The 21,892-nt window shown below is 39.2% G+C and overlaps 1 protein-coding gene across 3 annotated transcripts in view; it reads right to left on the reverse strand.

Moving 5' to 3' along the window:
- Window positions 1–21,892, reverse strand: part of LOC135218372 (synaptotagmin-14-like) — a 77,362-nt gene that overhangs the window by 23,598 nt on the left and 31,872 nt on the right. For all 3 annotated transcript variants that reach the window (XM_064254627.1, XM_064254628.1, XM_064254629.1), the window contains exons 2-5: window positions 7,825–7,986; window positions 1,821–2,147; window positions 960–1,279; window positions 301–459 (exon numbers count right to left, since the gene is read on the reverse strand). In XM_064254627.1, coding sequence (XP_064110697.1) covers window positions 301–459; window positions 960–1,279; window positions 1,821–2,147; window positions 7,825–7,986 — 968 coding nt within the window. The remainder of the gene's footprint in view (window positions 1–300; window positions 460–959; window positions 1,280–1,820; window positions 2,148–7,824; window positions 7,987–21,892) is intronic.

Here is a 21,892-nt window from a genome sequence, read left to right on the forward strand (position 1 = left end):
AAAAGGTTAAGTATATCTTAGTTTAGCCAGACCACTGAGCTGATTAACAGCTCTCCTAGAGCTGGAGCGAAGGATTAGATTTTTATTTACGTGGCTAGGAACTAATTGGTCACCTAGCAATGGGAACTACAGCTATTATGAGATCCGAACCACATTATATCGAGAAATGAATTTCTGTCACCAGAAACAAATTCCTCTGGTTCCCCGTTGGCCGAGCCAAGAATCGAACTTCGGACCACCGAAAGTCACTCGTCCAACGAGGAACTACCGCCTGAAGAAGCAGGGCATCATCCCCTTTACCTGGGTATTGGTGGCCCCTCCTCTCTCCTTGCTGGGCAGGTCCTTCGCCTGGAGGACGTGCACCGTCAGCGTTTTCGTCGGAAGGTCGTAGGCGAAGCCGGCTTCCACAGAGCCGCACCTCAATAGGAGAGCCTCCCCGGCAAGGCCGTCCTCTCCTCCCTGCGAGAAAATTTGGTGAAAACTGAGTCAGTGGTCAAGAATGTTGCGATTGGAAAGAAATCCGCAATAATTATATATTATCGTTTATGGCATCATTCTAATTAGTGAATGATAATTATGATCAACATACGAGATTCTTCTAGACATTTATCATGTACTGCATAAAAATTACCAACGATTCAGCGAGATTATATGAGCTTATTTTGTTCAGTATCAGTTACAGTAGAATAAAAGTGAAATAGCCTGTTTAAGTAGCACAAAAAAAGCCGCTGCTGAAGTAGCCATTACTTTTAATAAAGTATGCTTGAGAGAGGGTCTGCTTCCTAAGTACAACAATAATAATATATTTTATAGTATAATAATACTAATTATTGAATGAATGATAAATATTATTTTAAATAACTTTATCTTATAAATAATAATAATAATAATAATATTTATGGTACAACAATAATTATTGAATGAATGATTATTATTACAATCATCATCACTACACCCACCGGCTGATACCCTTCATCGTAGGGCGACCTGTTCGGCGACATCTGGCGGTAGGCCCGGGGGTCCCTGTGTCGCAACGCCCGATGCGTTAGGAGGTCGTCGTCGCCACTGGTCGTCGACCCCGACGAAGAGGCCGACGAAGACGACACCCCGACTCCCACGCCCACGGGGTCTTCCTCCCCCGCCCCTCCTCCTCCTCCTCCTCCTCCTCCTCCTCCTCCGCCGACGCCGCCACCGCCGCTGCCCGCCACGCCCGCGCGACCCTTCTCGGCGAGGGAGATGAGGTCGCTCGTCGTGTCGCACCCGCAGCCATCGGTTCGACCTGGGGACGAGGATGAGAGTTTTTTTTAAAGGCGGTTCGGTCTTGTGGGGAGACCGGTTCATAATATCAGTGAATTTTTAAGAATGTAAACATCAGCAGGAATGATTTCTAAGGAGATTTGGTCATATGGAGAGAGGAGGACGGAAAAGACTTTAAATGATGTAGTATATTCTGGGAAAATTATGTATATTTTTTTGGAGACTTAGCAAATTGGTAAGTTGGAAACTGACGATTGTAAGCGATACAGCCAATGTCTCTGAGGCGATCAAATCATATAGGGAAAGTGAGAGAACAAAGCTTAACAATTTATATGTATATATATAAATAATATATATAATATTATAGCATTTATAGGAGTATCACATTACAAAAATCTTGTTGGAAGTCTTGGGAGGGCAGTAATAATATTATTATTATTATATATATATATATATATATATATATATATATATATATATAATAGTATAGGATATATATATATATATATACAGGCAACCCCATCACAACCACGAAAGCCCCTCCCCCCTCCCTCCTGCCATACCTGCAGAGCCGCCTTCCTCAGGAGCCGAGTATTGGGAGGATGATCTCGACGGTCCCAGCTGATGGTAGTTGAGGTGATTGTAGTGATTGTAGGAGTGGTAGGCGGAGGAGGAGGAGGAAGGGGCGTGACTGGTATGGGGGACGTGGGTGTGATTGTGGGAGTGGTGATTGTGGTGGGCATGATTGGAGTGTAGATGGTGGTGGTGGTGGTGGTATTGGCTGTTGTCTCGCAGGGCCGAGGGGAAGCTCTTCGAGGTCGACAGCCGATTCGTCAGTTCCTCCTCCGAGTCGCTCGAGCTCTCCCCATCGCCGTAGTTGTAAGCCGCACCTGCCGTGGTATAAACAAAGATGTCACTTCCATGTCATACATAACATGATATAAACAAAGTGGTCACTTCCATGTCATACATAACATGATATAAACAAAGTGGTCACTTCCATGTCATGCATAACATGATATAAACAAAGATGTCACTTCCATGTCATGCATAACATGATATAAACAAAGTGGCCACTTCCATGTCATACATAACATGATATAAACAAAGTGGTCACTTCCATGTCATACATAACATGATATAAACAAAGGGATCACTTCCATGTCATGCATAACATGATATAAACAAAGTGGCCACTTCCATGTCATACATAACATGATATAAACAAAGTGGTCACTTCCATGTCATACATAACATGATATAAAACAAAGGGATCACTTCCATGTCATAACATACATGATATAACAAACAAGGGGTCACTTCCCATGTCATAACATAAGCATGATTAAACAAAGGGATCACTCATGTCATGCCATACATGATATAACAAAAGTGGCCACTTTCCAATTATACACCAACATGATATAAACAAAGGGGTCACTTCCATGTCATACATAACATGATATAAACAAAGGGATCACTTCCATGTCATACATAACATGATATAAACAAGGGGTCCTTCCATGTCATACATAACATGATATAAACAAAGGTGGACACTCCATGTCATACATAAACATGATATAAACAAAGATGCACCTCCATGTCCATGCATAACATAAACAAGGTGGTCATTCCAGTTAACAAACACTGAACAAACAAATATTGTCACTCCATGTCATACATAACATGATATAAACAAAGGGTCACTTCCATGTCAGCATAACAATGATACAAACCCCAAGTGGCACTTCCATGTCATACATAACATATATAAACAAGTGGTCACTTCCATGTCATTTACCATAACTGATATAAACAAAGGGGTCACTTCCATGTCATTACATAACATGATATAAAACAAAGGGGATACTTCCATGTCATACAAACATGATATAAACAAAAAACAAAAAAAAAAGATGTTCCCCGCCATGTCATGCATAACATATAAACAAAGTGGTCATTTCCATGTCATACATAACATGATACAAACAAAGTGGTCACTTCCATGTCATACATAACATGATACAAACAAAGATGTCACTTCCATGTCATACATAACATGATATAAACAAAGGGGTCACTTCCATGTCACATAAACAGATACAAACAAGTGGCCACTCCAGTCATACATAACAGATATAAACAAAGTGGCCAATTCCAATGTCATACATAACATTATCTAAACAAGTGGAATTCCATGTTTTCATACAATAAAATGGATATAAACAAAGTGGCCACTTCCATGTCATACATAACATGATATAAAGGAAGTGGTCATTTCCATGTCATACATAACATGATACAAACAAAGCAGTTACTTCCATGGTATACAAACATGATATAAACACACCGTACATTTCCATGTCATGAATTATATAAACAAAGCAGTCACTTCTATGTCATATATAACATGATGTATAACATAATATAAACACAGTGGTCTCTTCCATTTGACACATAGCACAATATAAGCTTTCTGTAGGGTTTTACTGCGCTTATTATTCTAGGGATGATTTGCACACAGCCCTCGTACTGTATGTACAGGCCTGAGGTACCACCAAAGTCATCTTTGAAAACCAGTAAAACCTACCCTAACCCAACCTAATCTAACCAGAAACTACATGGCCTGACCGTATGGTCATCAATAAGACAATTATAACAGGTGAAACTGATTAACTGATTTGTGTCTATTAAAACTGGCGTCACAAAGTAACCAGTAATTCTATACAGATGATATCATGTTCCATGACATCCTGCGCTTTTGTTGACCAAAGTCCTAAGAAGTTAAATTATTAGCCTGGTTCTTCATCAACTTTGGTCAGTCACATCAATGGAGGAGAGAGTGCACATAAGGGTAGTAACCTCAGAACAACAGAATTGTTGAAAACGAACAGGCAGATGGGCAGATTTAAACAATATGGAGCTCTGGTAAAGTATGTCTGAATTTGACAGACATATGTGTAGGGTTAATTAGACAATTCATGTCCATCTTTGTATCAAAGCATGTTAGCTGGACCTTGATAGACTTACTTAATGTCCTGAGAATCCTGCCACATATATATAAATCTAATTGCAACAAAGCCCTCTTAACTTCTCAAATTCCTCACAATAATCGCCTGTCAATACAAAGCCTCTAAGATCCAGGTGAAAGAATTTCTTCACATTCTTCCATTTGGATCTGAGGTTTTGTAGTGACGTGCGTATCGAAAAAGTGTGAAGAATTCGGATAAGCTAAGAGGGCCATTGCATTCACCAACGTATTTGGTAAAAATGGACCAGTAGATTCGATTATACAGAGAGAGAGAGAGAGAGAGAGAGAGAGAAGAGAGAGAGAGGAGAGAGTTAAAGCTGAAAGGTTGAGCTCTTTAAAGTAGCATTACCACGAACAAGGTTAAGCAAAGAGATCGGTTAACCTTCACCTTTGAATTTCGTGGAAAGTGCGACTAGGGGATCAGTACCTCAATGACATTTAAAGGTATCAAGACGACGACGATGAGTCTACGAGTCTCGGCATCGTGGTACACTTGGACTGTTTCGACCAAGGTTATCTAGGTCTTGGTTTCGACCAAGATGTGTATTGTACTTATCAAACTTCATTTCCTTATCTCTCATCTCACATCTTTGCACCCATGGCTTCATCATTATTATTATTTCAGTAGATGAAACAAACCAGTTCACATGGAACAAGCCCACCAAAGGGCCACTTACTTGAAATTCAAGCTTCCAAAGAATGCTGGTTTCAACCTCTCACCCCGGACCCCACACTGCAGCAGTAACTGATCGTGGTACAAAGCCAGTGATTTTTCATTGCTCTGGGGGAGACGCGAACTCGCGACAACTGAGTGGCGTTCCACGACACTAACCATTGTATCAGCGGATCAGTCACGGCAATGTAACATAATATCAAACAACTTCAAAGTCATCATCAAATGAATATGGGGATGCTGCATCTTCTCGTACCAGGGCAATTTCGACATCAAACCAGACACTCTCCGGTCTCCATTTCTAATGCAAACTGGGCTTACATGACAGAAGCTCTGCATCAGTAAACTGTCTCTTTTCCCTCTCTGCTGATGCTATCACAAATTTTATAATTTCATGAATGCCACGTACATCTCATTTACTTTTATTCTAAAATTTCTTGCATAAGTTTACATTACCAAAAATTCAAACACATACACACACACACAAATAATATATATATATATATATATATATATATATATATATATATATATATATATATTATGCAAGTATATTTACTGAATATATACACATATATATATATGTATACACGAATACATAACTTTTTCTCTTACATATGGGTGGCTCCAATTGATCTAAGCTTCCGGTTCCTTGAAATTTGGGGTGGGGCGGGGGGATTGCTATCCTACCCCTTTAACTCTAACCTAGACCAACACAGTTAAAAAAAAAAAAACTCCAAGGTAAATAAGTACACAACTCACACCAGAAAAACCACACACAATAAACAAACGTACTTAAACCCCCCTCGTGAGATCGATCCCTTTGACAGGTGGGTTCGAGGCAGAGAAATGGAGATTGACATGCGAGGGAATTTCTAGAAGGACGCCCACGAACGCCAACGGGAGACCCCAAGGTCAAGGAATGGCATTGTCCCCACGACGAGGGGCGTCGATGACCTGAATTCTTTAATCCCCTCTTCAGGGTGAGGATCTGTGGCCACTGCGCGGGAGGGGAAAGCCGTACGATTCCCAAGAATGAGCTGGGAATGAGAACTGCATTCCCAAGAAAGAGCTGGGATTGAGAATTGGATTCCCAAGAAAGAGCTGGGAATGAGAACTGCATTCCCAAGAAAGAGCTGGGAATGAGAACTGCATTCCCAAGAAAGAGCTGGGAATGAGAACTGGATTCCCCAGAAAGAGCTGGGAATGAGAGCTGCATTCCCCAGAAAGAGCTGGGAATGAGAGCTGCATTCCCAAGAAAGAGCTGGGAATGAGAGCTGCATTCCCCAGAAAGAGCTGGGAATGAGAGCTGCATTCCCAAGAAAGAGCTGGGAATGAGAACTGCATTCCCAAGAAAGAGCTGGGAATGAGAACTGCATTCCCAAGAAAGAGCTGGGAATGAGAACTGGAATACAAGGGATTTTCCCCATTTCTTACTGAAGGACGTCGGGATTGGAATATAAAATTCAGGCCCAAAGGCCAAGCGGCGGGACCTATGAGGTCATTCAGCTCTGAATGGGAAACAGTAATAAAAAAGGTCTGAATGGTGTAACATAAGTATATCTTAGTTTAACCAGACCAATGAGCTGGTTTTACAGCTCTCATAGGATTGACCCGAAGGATTAGATATTTTTCACGTGACCAGGAACCAACTGGTTACCTAGGAACGGGACCTAAAGCTTATTGTGGGATCCGAACCACGTTACATAGAGAAATTAATTTCTAATCGCCAGAAGCAAATTCCCCCGATTCCTCGCTAGACGAGTGGGTTGCATGCTCGCCTACCGATTCGGTAGTAGCGAGTTCGATTCCTTGCTCTTCCAACGTGGGATCAGAGGAATTTATTTCTGGTGATTAAAAATTAATTTTTCGATATAATGTAGTTCGGAACCCATAATAAGCTCTAGGTCCACGTAAAACTATCTAATCCTTCGGGCCAGCCCTAGGAGAGCTGTTAACCAGCTCAGTGGTCTGGTTAAACTTAGATATACTTAACTGCCTCTAATTCCACGTTAGCAGAGAGGGGAATCGAACTCGGGATTACCGTATCGGTAGGCGAGCCCGTTAAACCACTCGAGAGGGTTCAGGAAAGTATGATGGAAGAAAGAGAATGACAAAGATAAGTGTTACAATAAAAAAAAAGGAATGAAGGGGGTTGCAGCTAGGGGCCGAAGGAACGTCACAAAGAATCTTATGTAATGCCTACAGTCCACATAAAAATGTTCTGTTACAACAGAATTAAATCTTATAAAAGGAGCCCATAAAAACGTCTATATATATATATATAATATATATATATATATATATATATATATATATATATATATATATATATATATAGAGAGAGAGAGAGAGAGAGAGAGAGGAGAGAGAGAGAGAGAGAGAGAGAGAGAGAGCAGTCTCTGGAATATAGCACTTACTTTCTATATTTTGACGTTTTTATGGGCTCCTTTTATTAGATTATAACTATTATCTTATTAGATTATTATATTATAATAATATATATATATCTATATATATATATATATATATATATATATATAGATATATATATATATATATATAATAATATATATACACAAAACATATATACCATTAAATATCACAAAATACACATACGGACTCAATTCACAGATAACCTACCACAACCCAAACCTGCCACAACAAATAAACCTTTCAGTCAGTCACTTACATCATCCCTGGAAACTGGTAAAGGCAGCAAAAGAATAATAAATAGGAGATTAAGCGACATTGGGTAAGCGAGGCTGTTACCCTATAAGACTCGCATAGAAAACGGGAATACTACACTCGAAAAGGGGGTTACTCACCTAACTGTTTGAGCTAAAAGGGGGTTACTCACCTAACTGTTTGAGCTTATCTGGCTTCGCTAAGGAGTCATCGCAGCATGGGAAGTTTCCCACGGTGTAGAAGCAGAGCTTCTTGTTCAGGTACAGAAATAATACGAAGAGAAAGACTACGAAGGCAGCAACCGCCCCCAGAAATGCTGTGGCCTCCACCGGCACTGAAATAGAGAGATGGCAAGATTAATAATAATTGGGGTGTTAGATTTTGAGACGTGAACGTCAGCGTCTTCTGGTACCTGAGTAGTTGATTCAGTCAGTCTTTCTCTCTCTCTCTCTCTGCACACACACACACACACACACACACACATATGTATAGATAGATAGATAAATAGATAGATAGATATGTATGTATTACACACACACACACACATAATTTCAATCTCAGTATACATATGCACGCGACTTCAATTATATAAGCGAATACCACAGGAAAATGACATTCTAGAGGGTTAGTGCCAAGCGCTTTCACCCCGTTCATTGGGGCATCGCCGGGCAAAAGGAAAAATAAATAAATAAATAAATAAGAGAGAGAGAGAAAGAGAGAGATCGCTTGGTAGTGACCTTCTGCCTGGCTGTCATTTTCCTGTGGAATTACCTTACATATACTATATATATATATATATATATATATATATATATATATATATATATATATATATATATATATATATATATATATGCAAACAAACATATACATTATATATACGTACATACATGTGCGCTGGTGCATGTAAGTATCAATATAGTTATAAATATACATGATTAGATTTCACTGCTACATCACTACTATTATAAAAACAAAATTAAACTAACATCTTACCTTTGATCAGAATGAGTCGAAAGTTGATGAGACTTATTCATTTCGACTTATCCAGCAAGTGGGGGGAACCTTATCATGAATTTACAATTGACAATACTCAGAATTCCTTACCTTACTTTGTAACGATAACCAGGGTTGCCATATAACCAGTAGCGTTCTGACGTCTTGGACCGCGCCATAGCTATATATAGCAATCCGCGCTTTTCCTTACTTATTAAGATATGCATACTTCTGGTCATTTTGTCTTATTATACAAAAGTTTATTTGTTGGCTGCTGTTTTTTTTTTCACAGAATTTTGAATCTGTTTACCGGTACTTTTTCAGAAGTTTTGAGAATGGTAATTATATATTAAGGATATTTTACTGAAAACAGGGCGTGGTCCGACCTTCAGCTTACTCGGAGTGCGTGCTAAAATCTACGGTCAAATAGCGCGTTGTTTCGCCCACGTGAATTAAAATAAAAAATAAGCTATATGTCATAAAAAAAATAATTGTTCTTGTTTGATACGCACATCATTTATCTATTTACATTTTCATTCTAACAGATAAATCATAAATATCCTCCCCTATAATTCCTGCATCTTCAACTCAACGCAAAACACCTTTATCGGACATTTCTAGCGATAATAATAATAATAATAATAATAATAATATAATAATAATAATATTAATATCAGCAATTTTACTGATACAAATTCATACTTCAACAGAATTGGTATATTTATTATTAGCACTTCTTCAGAAGTTTCATATGGAATTATCTGTCGCTTATAATAATAATAATAATAGAGGGAAAAAATGGATAAGTATCAAGATCTGAAAATAGAAATAAGAAGGATATGGGATATGCCAGAGTGGAAATCGTACCCATAATCATAGGAGCACTAGGCGATCGGATCAAGATCCCTGAAAAAGAATCTGGAAAAAATGAGGCTGAAAAAGTAGCTCCAGGACTCATGCAGAAGAGTGTGATCCTAGAAACGGCGCACATAGTAAGAAAAGTGATGGACTCCTAAGGAGGCAGGATGCAACCCGGAACCCCACACTATAAATAAATACCACCCAGTCGAATTGGAGGACTGTGATAGGGAAAAAAAAAAAAAAACAAAAAAAAAAAAAATAATAATAATAATAAGAAAAAACCCTTCGTCCATGATACCACACACATGGCTAATAGAAATGCCTGATATATGGGGCAGAGGAAAAAACACCATCAGCTTCCTCAAAAATACAATGCGCAACTGGAATACAATACTTACAAGCTCTGGAATAAGACTAGCAGAAGGTTAATAATCAGGAGAGGGATCTTCCAGGGCGACTCACAGTCCCCTACTACTCTTCGTAGTAGCCATGATTCCCATGACAAAGTACTACAGAAGATGGATGTCGGGTACCAACTCAAGAAAAGAGCAACAGAATCAACCATCTGATGGTTCATGGAACGACATCAAGCTGTATGGTAAGAGCATCAAGGAAATAGATACCCTAATCCAGACTGTAAGGATTGTATCTGGGGACATTATGGATGGAGTTTGGAATAGAACAAAAATGCGCCTTAGTCAACATACAAAAAGGCAAAGTAACGGAGAACGAAGGGATAAAGCTACCAGATGGAGCAACATCATACACATAGATGAGACAGGATACAAATACCTGGGAATAATGGAAGGAGGGGATATAAAACACCAAGAGATGAAGACACGATCAGGAAAGAATAATTCAGAGACTCAAGGCGATACTCAAGTCAAAACTCAAAAACGCCGGAAATATGATAAAAGCCATAAACACATGAGCAGTGCCAGTAATCAGATACAGCGCAGGAAATAGTGGATGGACGACGGCAGAACTCCGCAGCATAGATCAGAAAACCAGGAAACATATGACAATACACAAAGCAACTACACCCAAGAGCAAATACGGACAGACTATACATAAACACGAAAGGAAGGAGGGAGAGGACTACTAAGTATAGAGGACTGCGTCAACATCGAGAACGAGCAATGGGGCAATATGAAAACCAGTGAAGACGAGTGGCTAAAGATGGCATGGGAAGAAGGACTAATAAAAGTAGACGAAGACCCAGAAATATACAGAGACAGGACAATGACAAACAGAACAGAGGGACTGGCACAACAAACCAATGCACGGACAATACATGAGACAGTCTAAAGAACTAGCCAGCGATGACACATGGCAATGACTACAGAGGGGAGAGCTAAAGAAGGAAACTGAAGGAATGATAACAGCAGCACAAGATCAGGCCCTAAGAACCAGATATGTTTCAAAGAACGATAGACGGAAATAACATCTCTCATATGTAGGAAGTGCAATACGAAAAATGAAACCATAAACCACATAGCAAGCGAATGCCCGGCACTTGCACAGAACCAGTACAAAAAGAGGCATGATTCAGTGGCAAAAGCCCTCCACTGGAGCCTGTGCAAGAAACATCAGCTACCTTGCAGTAATAAGTGGTACGAGCACCAACCTGAGGGAATGATAGAAAACGATCAGGCAAAGATCCTCTGGGACTATGGTATCAGAACGGATGGGGTGATATGTGCAAATAGACCAGACGTGATGTTGATTGACAAAGTCAAGAAGAAAGTATCACTCATTGATGTCGCAATACCATAGGACACCAGAGTTGAAGAGAAAGAAAGGGAAAAAATGGATAAGTATCAAGACATGAAAATACATATAAGGATATGGGATATGCCAGTGGAAATTGTACCCATAATCATAGGAACACTAGGCACGATCCCAAGATCCCTGAAAAGGAATCTGGAAAAACTAGAGGCTGAAGTAGCTCCAGGACTCATGCAGAAGAATGTGATCCTAGAAACGGCGCACATAGTAAGAAATGTGATGGACTCCTAAGGAGGCAGGATGCAACCCGGAACCCCACAATATAAATACCACCCAGTCGAATTGGAGGACTGTGATAGAGCAAAAAGAAAATAATAATAATAATAATTTCACTTATATAAATGCATACTTCACCAGAATTGGTACATTCATTAAAAATATTTAACTGGAAAAAGGGACTGAAGCTCATTTCTACAATGGCCCTAAAAAACCAGAAGAGATCAAAACTCAGGGAAAACTCTTGGACAGACTCTTGATTAAAGTCTCCAGACCAAAGACCCTGAAAATGGAAAAGACAACTAGAGTCTTAGCTCAGGTTACTCCTTCGTGATGTTCTCATGTGCTCTAGAAAGACGGTCTGGAACTAAGCATCCGAGGAATTCCAGGATGCTCTAGAAAGACTATTGTCAATGCCCTGGACTGTCTAGTAACATTGCAGGATACTCTAGACACTTAAAAATCTTCTAGAACACTTTTGAATAGCATACACTAGACACTCTTAAAATGCTCTAGAACACGCTTCAATAGGATACACTAGACACTTAAAATGTTCTAGAACAAATTTGAATAGGATACTCTAGACACTCTTAAAATGTTCTAGAACACGCTTGAATAGGTATTTGTAGACGATAGGGCTTTTTTTTAACGATAAAAAATCCATGGAAAAGCTGTATAATATCATCTCAAAACATATTCGAATATTTCTGGAGAGATTATAAGTCACCCTGGAAATAGCCAGAGTTATCTAGAAAGTGGAAACGTGACGAAAGCCCCTTATGCCCTATGGGCTGAATCTTCAAACGTCCTAGAAAACACTTCTATAATGTCCTTATAGATTATAGAATACTGGAAAGCCCTAAAACGCCTTCAAATCATAATCAAAGGTAGAAAGACTCAAAGCTATTTAGAAGTATCCTATGGGCCAAAATCCCGTAGGAATTATGCAGACTCACATCGACAATTATTAAAATACTTTATAAAAATGCTTTAGCAGTTTATACTGAAGTCTCCCTCACGGACGCTCAAACCATTGAGAAATTTTCCAGAATGTCCTGGAAGCTCCTGGAAGGGAGGAAGGGAGAAGGGAGGCTAGATGGAGGAGAGGTGGAAAGGCCTGGTGTTAGGGGGGGTTAAGGTCACGGCTCCCCCAGAGGAGGGGGGGAGGGGAAAGGATAACTTCCGTCACACCAGCCGAGAGACGACTACTGTAATGATGCTGGGTGACGCAGTGTGTGTGTGTGTGTGTGTGTGTGTGTGTGTGACGCAGGTCTCCCCCCTCCCCTCACCCCCCCCCCGCCCCCCAATCACCCCACAAGGCCTCCCTGCCTTCCTTCACCCGGCACAATCGATAGATGACTGACCCGGGATACGGGAATTGGACGTGTAACATTTATCATCCTTTTCCTCGTACGAAACAGATGTTTCTTCTTCAGATTGGGAAAGATTGACGTATTTCTATTTGTTTCATATATTCACCATACATCTATACACTGAGAATAGTGTTCGATGACTAGAAACGTTTTAGAATTGTTAACGAAATCTCGATAAACTCTCACACAGACGCATTAGTCGTCCACTCCTACTGCAGAGAAAGAAGAAGGGGAATAAATTCCCACAACGAGTGGATATCAACATTGCTCGTGTCGTGTTACAAGGACACTTCTTACGTCAGGCAGGAACGACGTGTCTATAGTGGGGAATGGCACTGACCTCTATACGTCATTCAATTGAATTTGCTGTAAAAGAGAGAATTGAATAGTGTCTGAAGCTACCCCACCGAAGGAAAAGGGAGTGAATATCAATAATAATAATAATAAATAATAATAATAATAATAATAATATCATATATTATGTCACACTTAGAAAGAGTGTGATTCATATTTCTTTAATAACATTTGTCTCCTAAATGCTTCAGTCCTCTCTCTCTCTCTCTCTCTCTCTCTCTCTCTCTCTCTCTCTCTCTCTCGTCAATTACAGATTTATGCATGAGTTCCTATGACCTTTGTGTCTCCGATAAGGCTCAGTCAGGTTTGACCTTCATTCAACGGATAAATAATCTAGGAGAGAATACAGACTCTCTCTCTCTCTCTCTCTCTCTCTCTCTCTCTCTCTCTCTCTCTCTCTGCAGTTGGAAGCTCTCTTTGTTATCTTTGTGGTTCTGGAAACTTTTTATTATTATTATTATTATCATATTATTATTATTATTATTATTATTATTATTATTGTATAGTACGAATTGGTTTTGAAAACTGGCTTATTATTTTGTACATCATTTCCTAAAAAACAAATAATAATAATAATAATAATAATAATAATAATAATAATAACAATAATAATAATACCCCCACACTATAAATACCACCCAGTCGAATTGCATGACTGTGATAAACCCAAAAAATTAATAATAATAATAATAATAATAATAATAATAATAATAATAATAATAATAATAATAATATATAGGTAGATATATACATATATGTATATATAATGCAGCTTATGAGACTATCACTTTCAGTATAACAATAAAAACAAAAACAACAACAACAACAATAATAAATAAATAAATAAATCAAACAAACAGTATTAGGAAAATCTATTAGATAGGCTACTTGAATTCTTGTGCCTCACTGTGGCTCATTACTCTTCAAATGGAACTCCGCAGACTACTGCATTTTTTATGAGCCAAGTCCCAAGAGAGTGGCAACCTCAACCTTATATACACATCTAGCCCAGGCCCAAAAATGGATGGGCGGTGGCTACAAAGAATGAAACAATACACTGCCCGTTAGAGAAGGATAGATTATTAAATTATTACGAGTCGAGAGAAACATAAAATATGGGAAGAGATTGCCCTTTGGGTGTTACAAGGTGGGAGAATAATTCTCTCCTTGAGTTCGAAGGATTCGTAATATAATCTCTGCGTTGTTTAATTCTTTCGGCATATCCTAGATTTTGAAAGACTCTCTCTCTCTCTTATCTTCGTTCTGTCTGTCTTTAAATCTTTTTTTGCCCTATGCCTGCTCTCTTTCTTAATCCTTGGAATTTCTTTGTCTCTACTAATACGTAGTACACATAATCCTCTCTCTCTCTCTCTCTCTCTCTCTCTCTCTCTCTCTCTCTCTCTCTCTCGGTTTCCTTAAATACAGATATTCACAGCTACGGAAGATTATTATTTAGAAAGTAATAATAATAATAATAATAATAATAATAATAATAATAATAATAATGATAATAATAATAATAATAATACTTTCTGAATCATAAGCCCTACATATTTCTCGAGAAAAAGCACATCTCATATGAACAAAATTTTAAAAAATTAATAATAATAAAGTAAAAAAAAACACATGAGTGTGATTTGTGACACCTTACCATTCGCCAGAAAATAATATAATATAAAACCGTTCTATAAGTAGCTTAGGTAAGTAAAGGCTGGGCAAAGTAGCTTTACACTTTTCACTGGAAGATAAAGTCAAAACTGCTGAGCAACAGGAAGCCATTGAGGTGGGTTGGTGAGTGAGATACATTATTCCCATACATAATAAGTCACTAGAAGGTTAAAGTGTGACACACCGTCAGCAAAAGCTCTTTTAAATTGAAAAGGATTATGACGTCCTCTGGATGTTTTCGTTTTTGAAGACTTAAGAGTGAAAGTGACAGAGGAGAATCGTCTTGAGTTTGTCTGAAGCTGACTGGAAAGTACCAGTGTTATTGTATTTGCCATATTATGCATGCTTAGGTTTGGTTAGCCTACGTCAAGTTAGGTTTAATTCCGTTCAGGATAGTATGTACTCATTCTAAATTTAAAAAGAAATAAAATGTTGTCTGGATATTTCCGTATTTTTGAATAGTGGAAGCTCTTGAGTTTGTCTGCGGCTGAATGGAAGGGACCAGTGTTATTTTTTCTACAGTTACATAATATTATGTGTAGGTTTGGTTAGGCTGCAGTTGGGTTAGGGAAGGTTAAATTATGTCAGAATAGTACGTATTTACACTCACGCTGGTCTCAAAAGAGGATAAAAGGAGAGCCTAGAAGGGATCTATGTTAATTTATCAAGTTACGAAAGCGAACGTTATGTTAGTCTTGGTTAGGATAGGTTAGGTTGGATTCTGTCTTGAGATTACATATCTAGACTCGTTGCTGGTCTCAAAACAGAATCAAAGAAGAAGAAGAAGGATAAACTTACAGACTAGTAGGGACCAATGTTATTTCCACTAGCACCAGATCGCTTGGATTTGTTGCAAGTTTCCGTAACACTTAGTATCTGACTACAGGCATCGCAAGCTGCCTTTCGATGTCATGATCACGTCATGATTTAGGATAAGGCAAAAGCTAAGTCCTATTTTGATATGTTTAGCCTTGTGGCATTTGAAAAGGAGCGATGAGAATCTATTTCTGAAGCTGCTATATGCTGTATGTAAGTGGCTTTTAGGACGTTATCATGCTCTATGAGTGGCCTTAAGAAGCATCATGCTCTCTGAGTGGCCTTTAAGAAATATTATAATGCTCTACGAGTAGCTTTTAAGAAGTACTGTCATGCTCTATGAGTGGCCTTTAAGAAGTATCATGCTTTATGAGTGGCCTATAAGAAGTACTATCATGCTCTATGAGTGGCCTTCAGGTAGTAACACGCTCCATAAGTGGCCCCGGATCAAACGAAGGTAAATTTTAGCTAAGAACACTGAAGACTGGGACTAATTTCATCTCGATGGTTAATCTCTAATCTCCGGGTAACTGCCATAAAAGTGCACTGAGAAGTAGCCCCCCTCCCCCCCCCCAAACACCCCCTCCTCCCATACTCTTTCTTTGAAAGTGGCCCTTAGAAAAGTCCAAATTAATTCCTAGTTAGTTATATGTTCAGTATCGAACTCCTGGAAATACCCTCAGTAAAGGCTGTTCGATTATAATATGCTCTACAAGTTGCCTCTACTTGAAGATCGACTGTAAATAGTTTTCCTCGCTGTAATATTATGCTCTATGATTGGCCTCTATAAACGCAAATGGTAAATCTAGGTTTTTCTAGAGATTCCCTACATATTCCCTCTGTAATGTTGACAAGTAAAAATCTATATTTATCCATAATACGTTCTCAAAGTGGCATCAGCAAAGAGACCACACTTCTTCATGATCCGCTTAACTCGCTTCGTAAAAGAACAAGCAAATGCCCGGGATAGCTTTAAAAAAGGCAATTTTTAGCACGACTTGCTCTGCAGTCGCTCTCCGAAAATAGCAGAAGGAAGAAAGACAGATGCTCTGTAAGAACAGGCGAAAGGCTGCAGAGAGAGAGAGGGGCTTCACACGGTCGTTTAAACAACACAGACACATGTAGACAGAAAGACAGACAGACAGGAAGGAGCAACAGACAGCTGGAGTGAGAGATATCTGAAGAGTAACTGGATAATAGGTCTACCATAGTCATGGGTCTACCTACCAAATGTGGGTACGCCTTATCCAGCCCGTGCAATTTAGTAGCATATTGAGAGGGTATATATTTATATAGTGTGTGTATATGTGTGTATGGATAAGGATATGATCATACGTACATGTGTGCGCGTAGATCAGTGGTAGGCCTAGGCTACTGGGCTCAAACCCACAATAGTCAACTCCTTCAATTAACAACAGCGGATGAGAGAGAGAGAGAGAGAGAGAGAGAGAGAGAGAGAGAGAGAGAGCCAAGTACCAAGTATGGCTTCATCTTGACATAAATAGGGAGTGCGAACGCAGCAAATCTCCCCTGAAAACCTGAAAATAGGAATGGACGTTTTCAAGGTTTCAGCCGGTTCCGAATTTACTTTCGTAACCTATAGGGCTTATGTCTAATGTGCTCACGGCTCTCTCTCTACTCTCTCTCTCATCCTCTCTCTCTCTCTCTCTCTCTCTCTCTATGAAGGCTGAATAAATAAATAAATGAAGAACGACTAAAAACGAAAGAAAATGGAAGGAGAAACGTAAATTTTTAACGAACCAAACAAACTGCTAGACCTATATGATTAGGCACCCGGTTTGAGTACACTCAGCGTGGAACCAACCACTCTCCTCTTATAGAGAGCCCTTGATTAAGCTTATCAAAGCCAAAGCAATTAAAATGAAGGGCCTTGCCAAGAGCCACGATATATATATATATATATATTATATATATATATATATATATATATTACAATATATATATTATATAAATATAATATTATATTTACAATATAATGAAATTCGCGTGTTTCTGTGTCATCCGCTCTAGACCGCTCACTAAGTAGCATATAGTGATATCTCTACATAAAGACTATAACTGCACTTATAATAAAATCATTACAATAATGAGGTAGTTTTGCAAAACAAATGTTAACAATAAAATAAAACGCAAAAGCTTCCTCCACGTGCCAAAAAGGAGCAGTATTATCAGAACAAATGAAATGCACGCCATTAGCAGCTAGAGTAGGCCTAACACAGGATTGGAACTGCTAAGGTTTCCATCGAGAGAACGAGCGGTTCTCGGTGGGGTAACTGCCAAGATGGCAGAGTTGTTTTAACGATCATTACACATCCTTAAAACTTAATCCCATTTCCTTAAAAATTATTATATTTCCTTAAAATCTTGTTCAGGGTTATGCTTATGCCACATTCAGTAACAGCTCGCTTGAAACTGACGTAGAAATCGTCGAAGCGAATATTTTTAAACATGTTAAGGTCGAAGTCTATGAAATTTAATTTTGAAGTGATGCCAAACTCTTTGCTACTTAATATTAAGCTGATTAATATTATGGCTGTGCTACTTTCTGTTAAACTAGAGCCTAGGTCCGTGGAATTTTTTTATTTCACATATGGTTAGGTGGTAGAATTTTACGGCAATTCTTGGCATTAACCCAGCACATACGTATCCACCTACGCGAAGATTATCGTATATCATTATAATTTGTCGACCACACAATATAGAAATAGGTATGTGTATGATCCTTTGATCCCCGAGGGACTAGTACTAGACACGACGCCCCAAGGAGCTTCCGCCATGTTTAGTACTAGACCTCGGAGTGGGTGGATACATAGCGGATTAATGCCGTAATGCTCTTGGCAACTGATATTGTAAAGTAAGCTCTATATAAGTTTATTGCTGTGTAGCGTTGTAGGGTTTCATTAAAACATATGCCTACATAAGCGAACCTGAACCAATGTCAGCGACTATTTGAATCAATGATACGTACATATAAAGGAGAGAGAGAGAGAGAGAGTTATTTACAGACGCAGTTACGCTTCATTACGACCTGGTAATTAATTTGAGGGGTGAGGTTGCTAGACGGCTTAGATCAAGAGGTGCAATGAATGATCATGTTAGTGAATCATGTATAACTGTATAGAACTGATGTATGTCCTTGCGAATGTATCAACTAAACAGAATCTAGACCGATATCTGGAAAAGTCTCTTAGAGTCTAGACCTTCAGAATTACGGACAACTTCGATTTCAACAACAAATATTGTTTTCCCTTTCAACTCGCTCTGAAGGCCTTGTTTTCAGAACTCCATCCAACTTGACTGACCAACAAGAACTGGCGTCACAGCAACCTAGGTCAGTGCGGTGGTGACGCAGTTTGAAAGAGAGAGGGGGAGAGAGATAGAGAGAGCGCGCGCGAGAGAGAGAGAGAGAGGGAGAGATAAAGAGAATTCCCGCTGACGTCAAAATTTGCGAGAAATGCTTTTGAAGTCTGTTCTAAGAATGGCTTCGGCGTTGACTTGACGAATATCGATTTCCTGGGTTTGAAGGAGAGGAAGCGCTTGTGACAACAATCAAGTGTGGTATCGAGTAGGACGATTGTTTAACATTCAAAGACGTAATCAGTGATGAAGCTGTGTTTCAGAAGCAGCAGGCAGTGATACTGCGATTGTGATCAATGATCAACTGTTTCAGCAGAAACAGCAGCTGTCAGTTAGTTGACTCAGTTCAGTGGCACCTTGCTGCCAGCTGCAATGCTTCCAGGGACGTTTCCTGGTGCCTTTGAATGCTTCTGAATGCTTCAGACACAACTAAATGGTGCGATTGAATGCTTCAGATACCGCTGATGATGTATTTAAATGCTTTAGATGCCATTAATGGTGAATTTAAATGCTTCAAATAGCGTTCGTGATGTATTTAAATGCTTCAGGTACTAATAATGGCGAATTTAAGACCGTTGGTGTTGTATTTAAATGCTTTAGATGTCACTAATGGCCCATTTAAATGCTTCAGATACCGCTGATGATACATTTAAATACTTTAGATGTCATTAATTGTACATTTAAATGCTTCGGATAACGTTGATGATGTATTTATATGCTTTAGATGTCACTAATGGCCCATTTAAATGCTTCAGATACCGTTGATGATGCATTTATATGCTTCACATACCGCTAATAATGCATTTATATGCTTCAGATACCGTTTATGGTGCACTGAAATGCTTCAGATGCATTCAATGGTAAATTTGAAAGCTTCAGATACCGCTGACGCTACGTTAAATGCTTCGAATAGGACTACCGATGCTTCGGACAGCTAGCTAATATAATGTGCGAGTGCTTCAGACTCGGTTAATCATGCGCATGAATAACTCAGGAGATACGAGGAGTTTGAATACATGATGTGTCACAGCGTTCCGGACACTGTTAATATGTGATTACTGTAGGTTTACGATCTATTGGCAAGTTTGATTGCCACTTTGACATTGTATTCGAAACTTCACATTAATTAAACGCCGATTTGGAATGCTGCGTATGCTTCAGTGGTGCGTTCGAAATGACTCAATACAATCTACTGATACTCTCTTCAAATATTTCGTACACTTAGTTAAACGATGTCCCAAATGTCAAATACAATGTGTTCGAGTGTTCCCACATAACCAAGGGTATTGCGTTAGAACACTTCAGTACAAGTCAATAACCTCGTCGAAAGGTTCACTACAGCCAATCAATGGAACCGCGTTAGAACTGGTTAGCGGACAGATGGTAACGGTTGGAAATGGCGTGAGAGGCATTTCGTATTCTGGGGTTTCCTCTTTCTGAATTATTTGGGATGGCGTCTGTAACGTAGACCAGGCGAAGAATGTAAAATCTTTACCGAGAAAGTCCTTCTATACTGTCAAAATAAAATGCAGTAACTTGAATCTTCACTGGAGTACTCAGTGATGCTTCTAGGCCTAAAGAGGTTTTTTCTCGATTTAACAAACGTCTGGGATACTGTAGCAAATAGCGAAGGTGAATAGGAATTAGGTTAATCGTGCACTGCACAGTCGCATTTAATGGAGATCCAAACTAGGACTGACCTAGGATTAACCAAGGATTAGAATATAATATTATTCCTGATTCTTGGGATTGAAATCTTTAAAAGACTTGACTTAACTTTTGCAGTGTTTAGTACTTTCCCCTCAGCGATCAAAGATACCGTTTATCAATGTATAGAAATACATAGAAATGGGTATATATAACGCTTTGCTCCCTAGGGACTATAGTAGATTCACATCAACCGTGCATTTGACGTCTAGGCCAGTCCTTTACGACGCTCCTGACTGGCTGTTGATAAGCCAGTCAGGGCTGGAAACTCTCAGTCTCTCGAGAGAGCTCACATGGGTAGGATGTATGTTCCACCTCTCCTGAGGGATATGTCTTTCAAAAGTATCCCTCAGGAGAGGTGGAACATACATCCCGCCTATGAGAACTCTCTCGAGACTGAGAGTTTCCAGCCCTGTGATTGGCTTATCAACAGCCAATCAAGAGCGTCGTGAGGGATTGGTCTAGACATCAGATGCATGGTTGATGTGAATCTACTGTAGTATTAAACACGGCATCCCATTGAGCTTGCTAAACGAGCTTTCTCAGGAAACGTCTTGCAGAGTCCTCCTGTTTATCCTAAGGATCCTAGGTCCTGAAGAGCATCTGCAGCGTATCTTATATGGTATCCTACCAACCTACTGACCTTACAGAAGCCTAATGGATTCACACAACAGTGAAATATGTTAAAGCATGTCAGGAACTTGTCTTATACATATCAGAAACAGGTTGAAACAGATTATATTTTTTTGAAGGTACTATAGCAACTTAGTACGAAGGTTCGGGCAGCAACTTATCATGACGGCTCTTATGGTATCCTATCATGAAGGCTCTTTTAGCAACTTATCATGAGGGTTCTGATAGCAACTTATCATGAACGTTCTCATAGCAACTTATGAAAGTTCTGATACTACCTTATACGAAGGATCTCATAGTACTATCTTATCATGAAGGTTCAGGCAGCAACTTATCAGGAAGGTTCTGATAGTATCTTATTATAAAGGCTCTCATAGCACTATCTTATCAGGAAGGTTCTGATAGTATCTTATTATAAAGGCTCTCATAGTACTAACTTATCATGAAGGT

This window comes from Macrobrachium nipponense, chromosome 9 (genome assembly GCF_015104395.2).
Source record: "Macrobrachium nipponense isolate FS-2020 chromosome 9, ASM1510439v2, whole genome shotgun sequence".
NCBI classification, from domain to species: Eukaryota; Metazoa; Arthropoda; class Malacostraca; order Decapoda; family Palaemonidae; genus Macrobrachium; species Macrobrachium nipponense.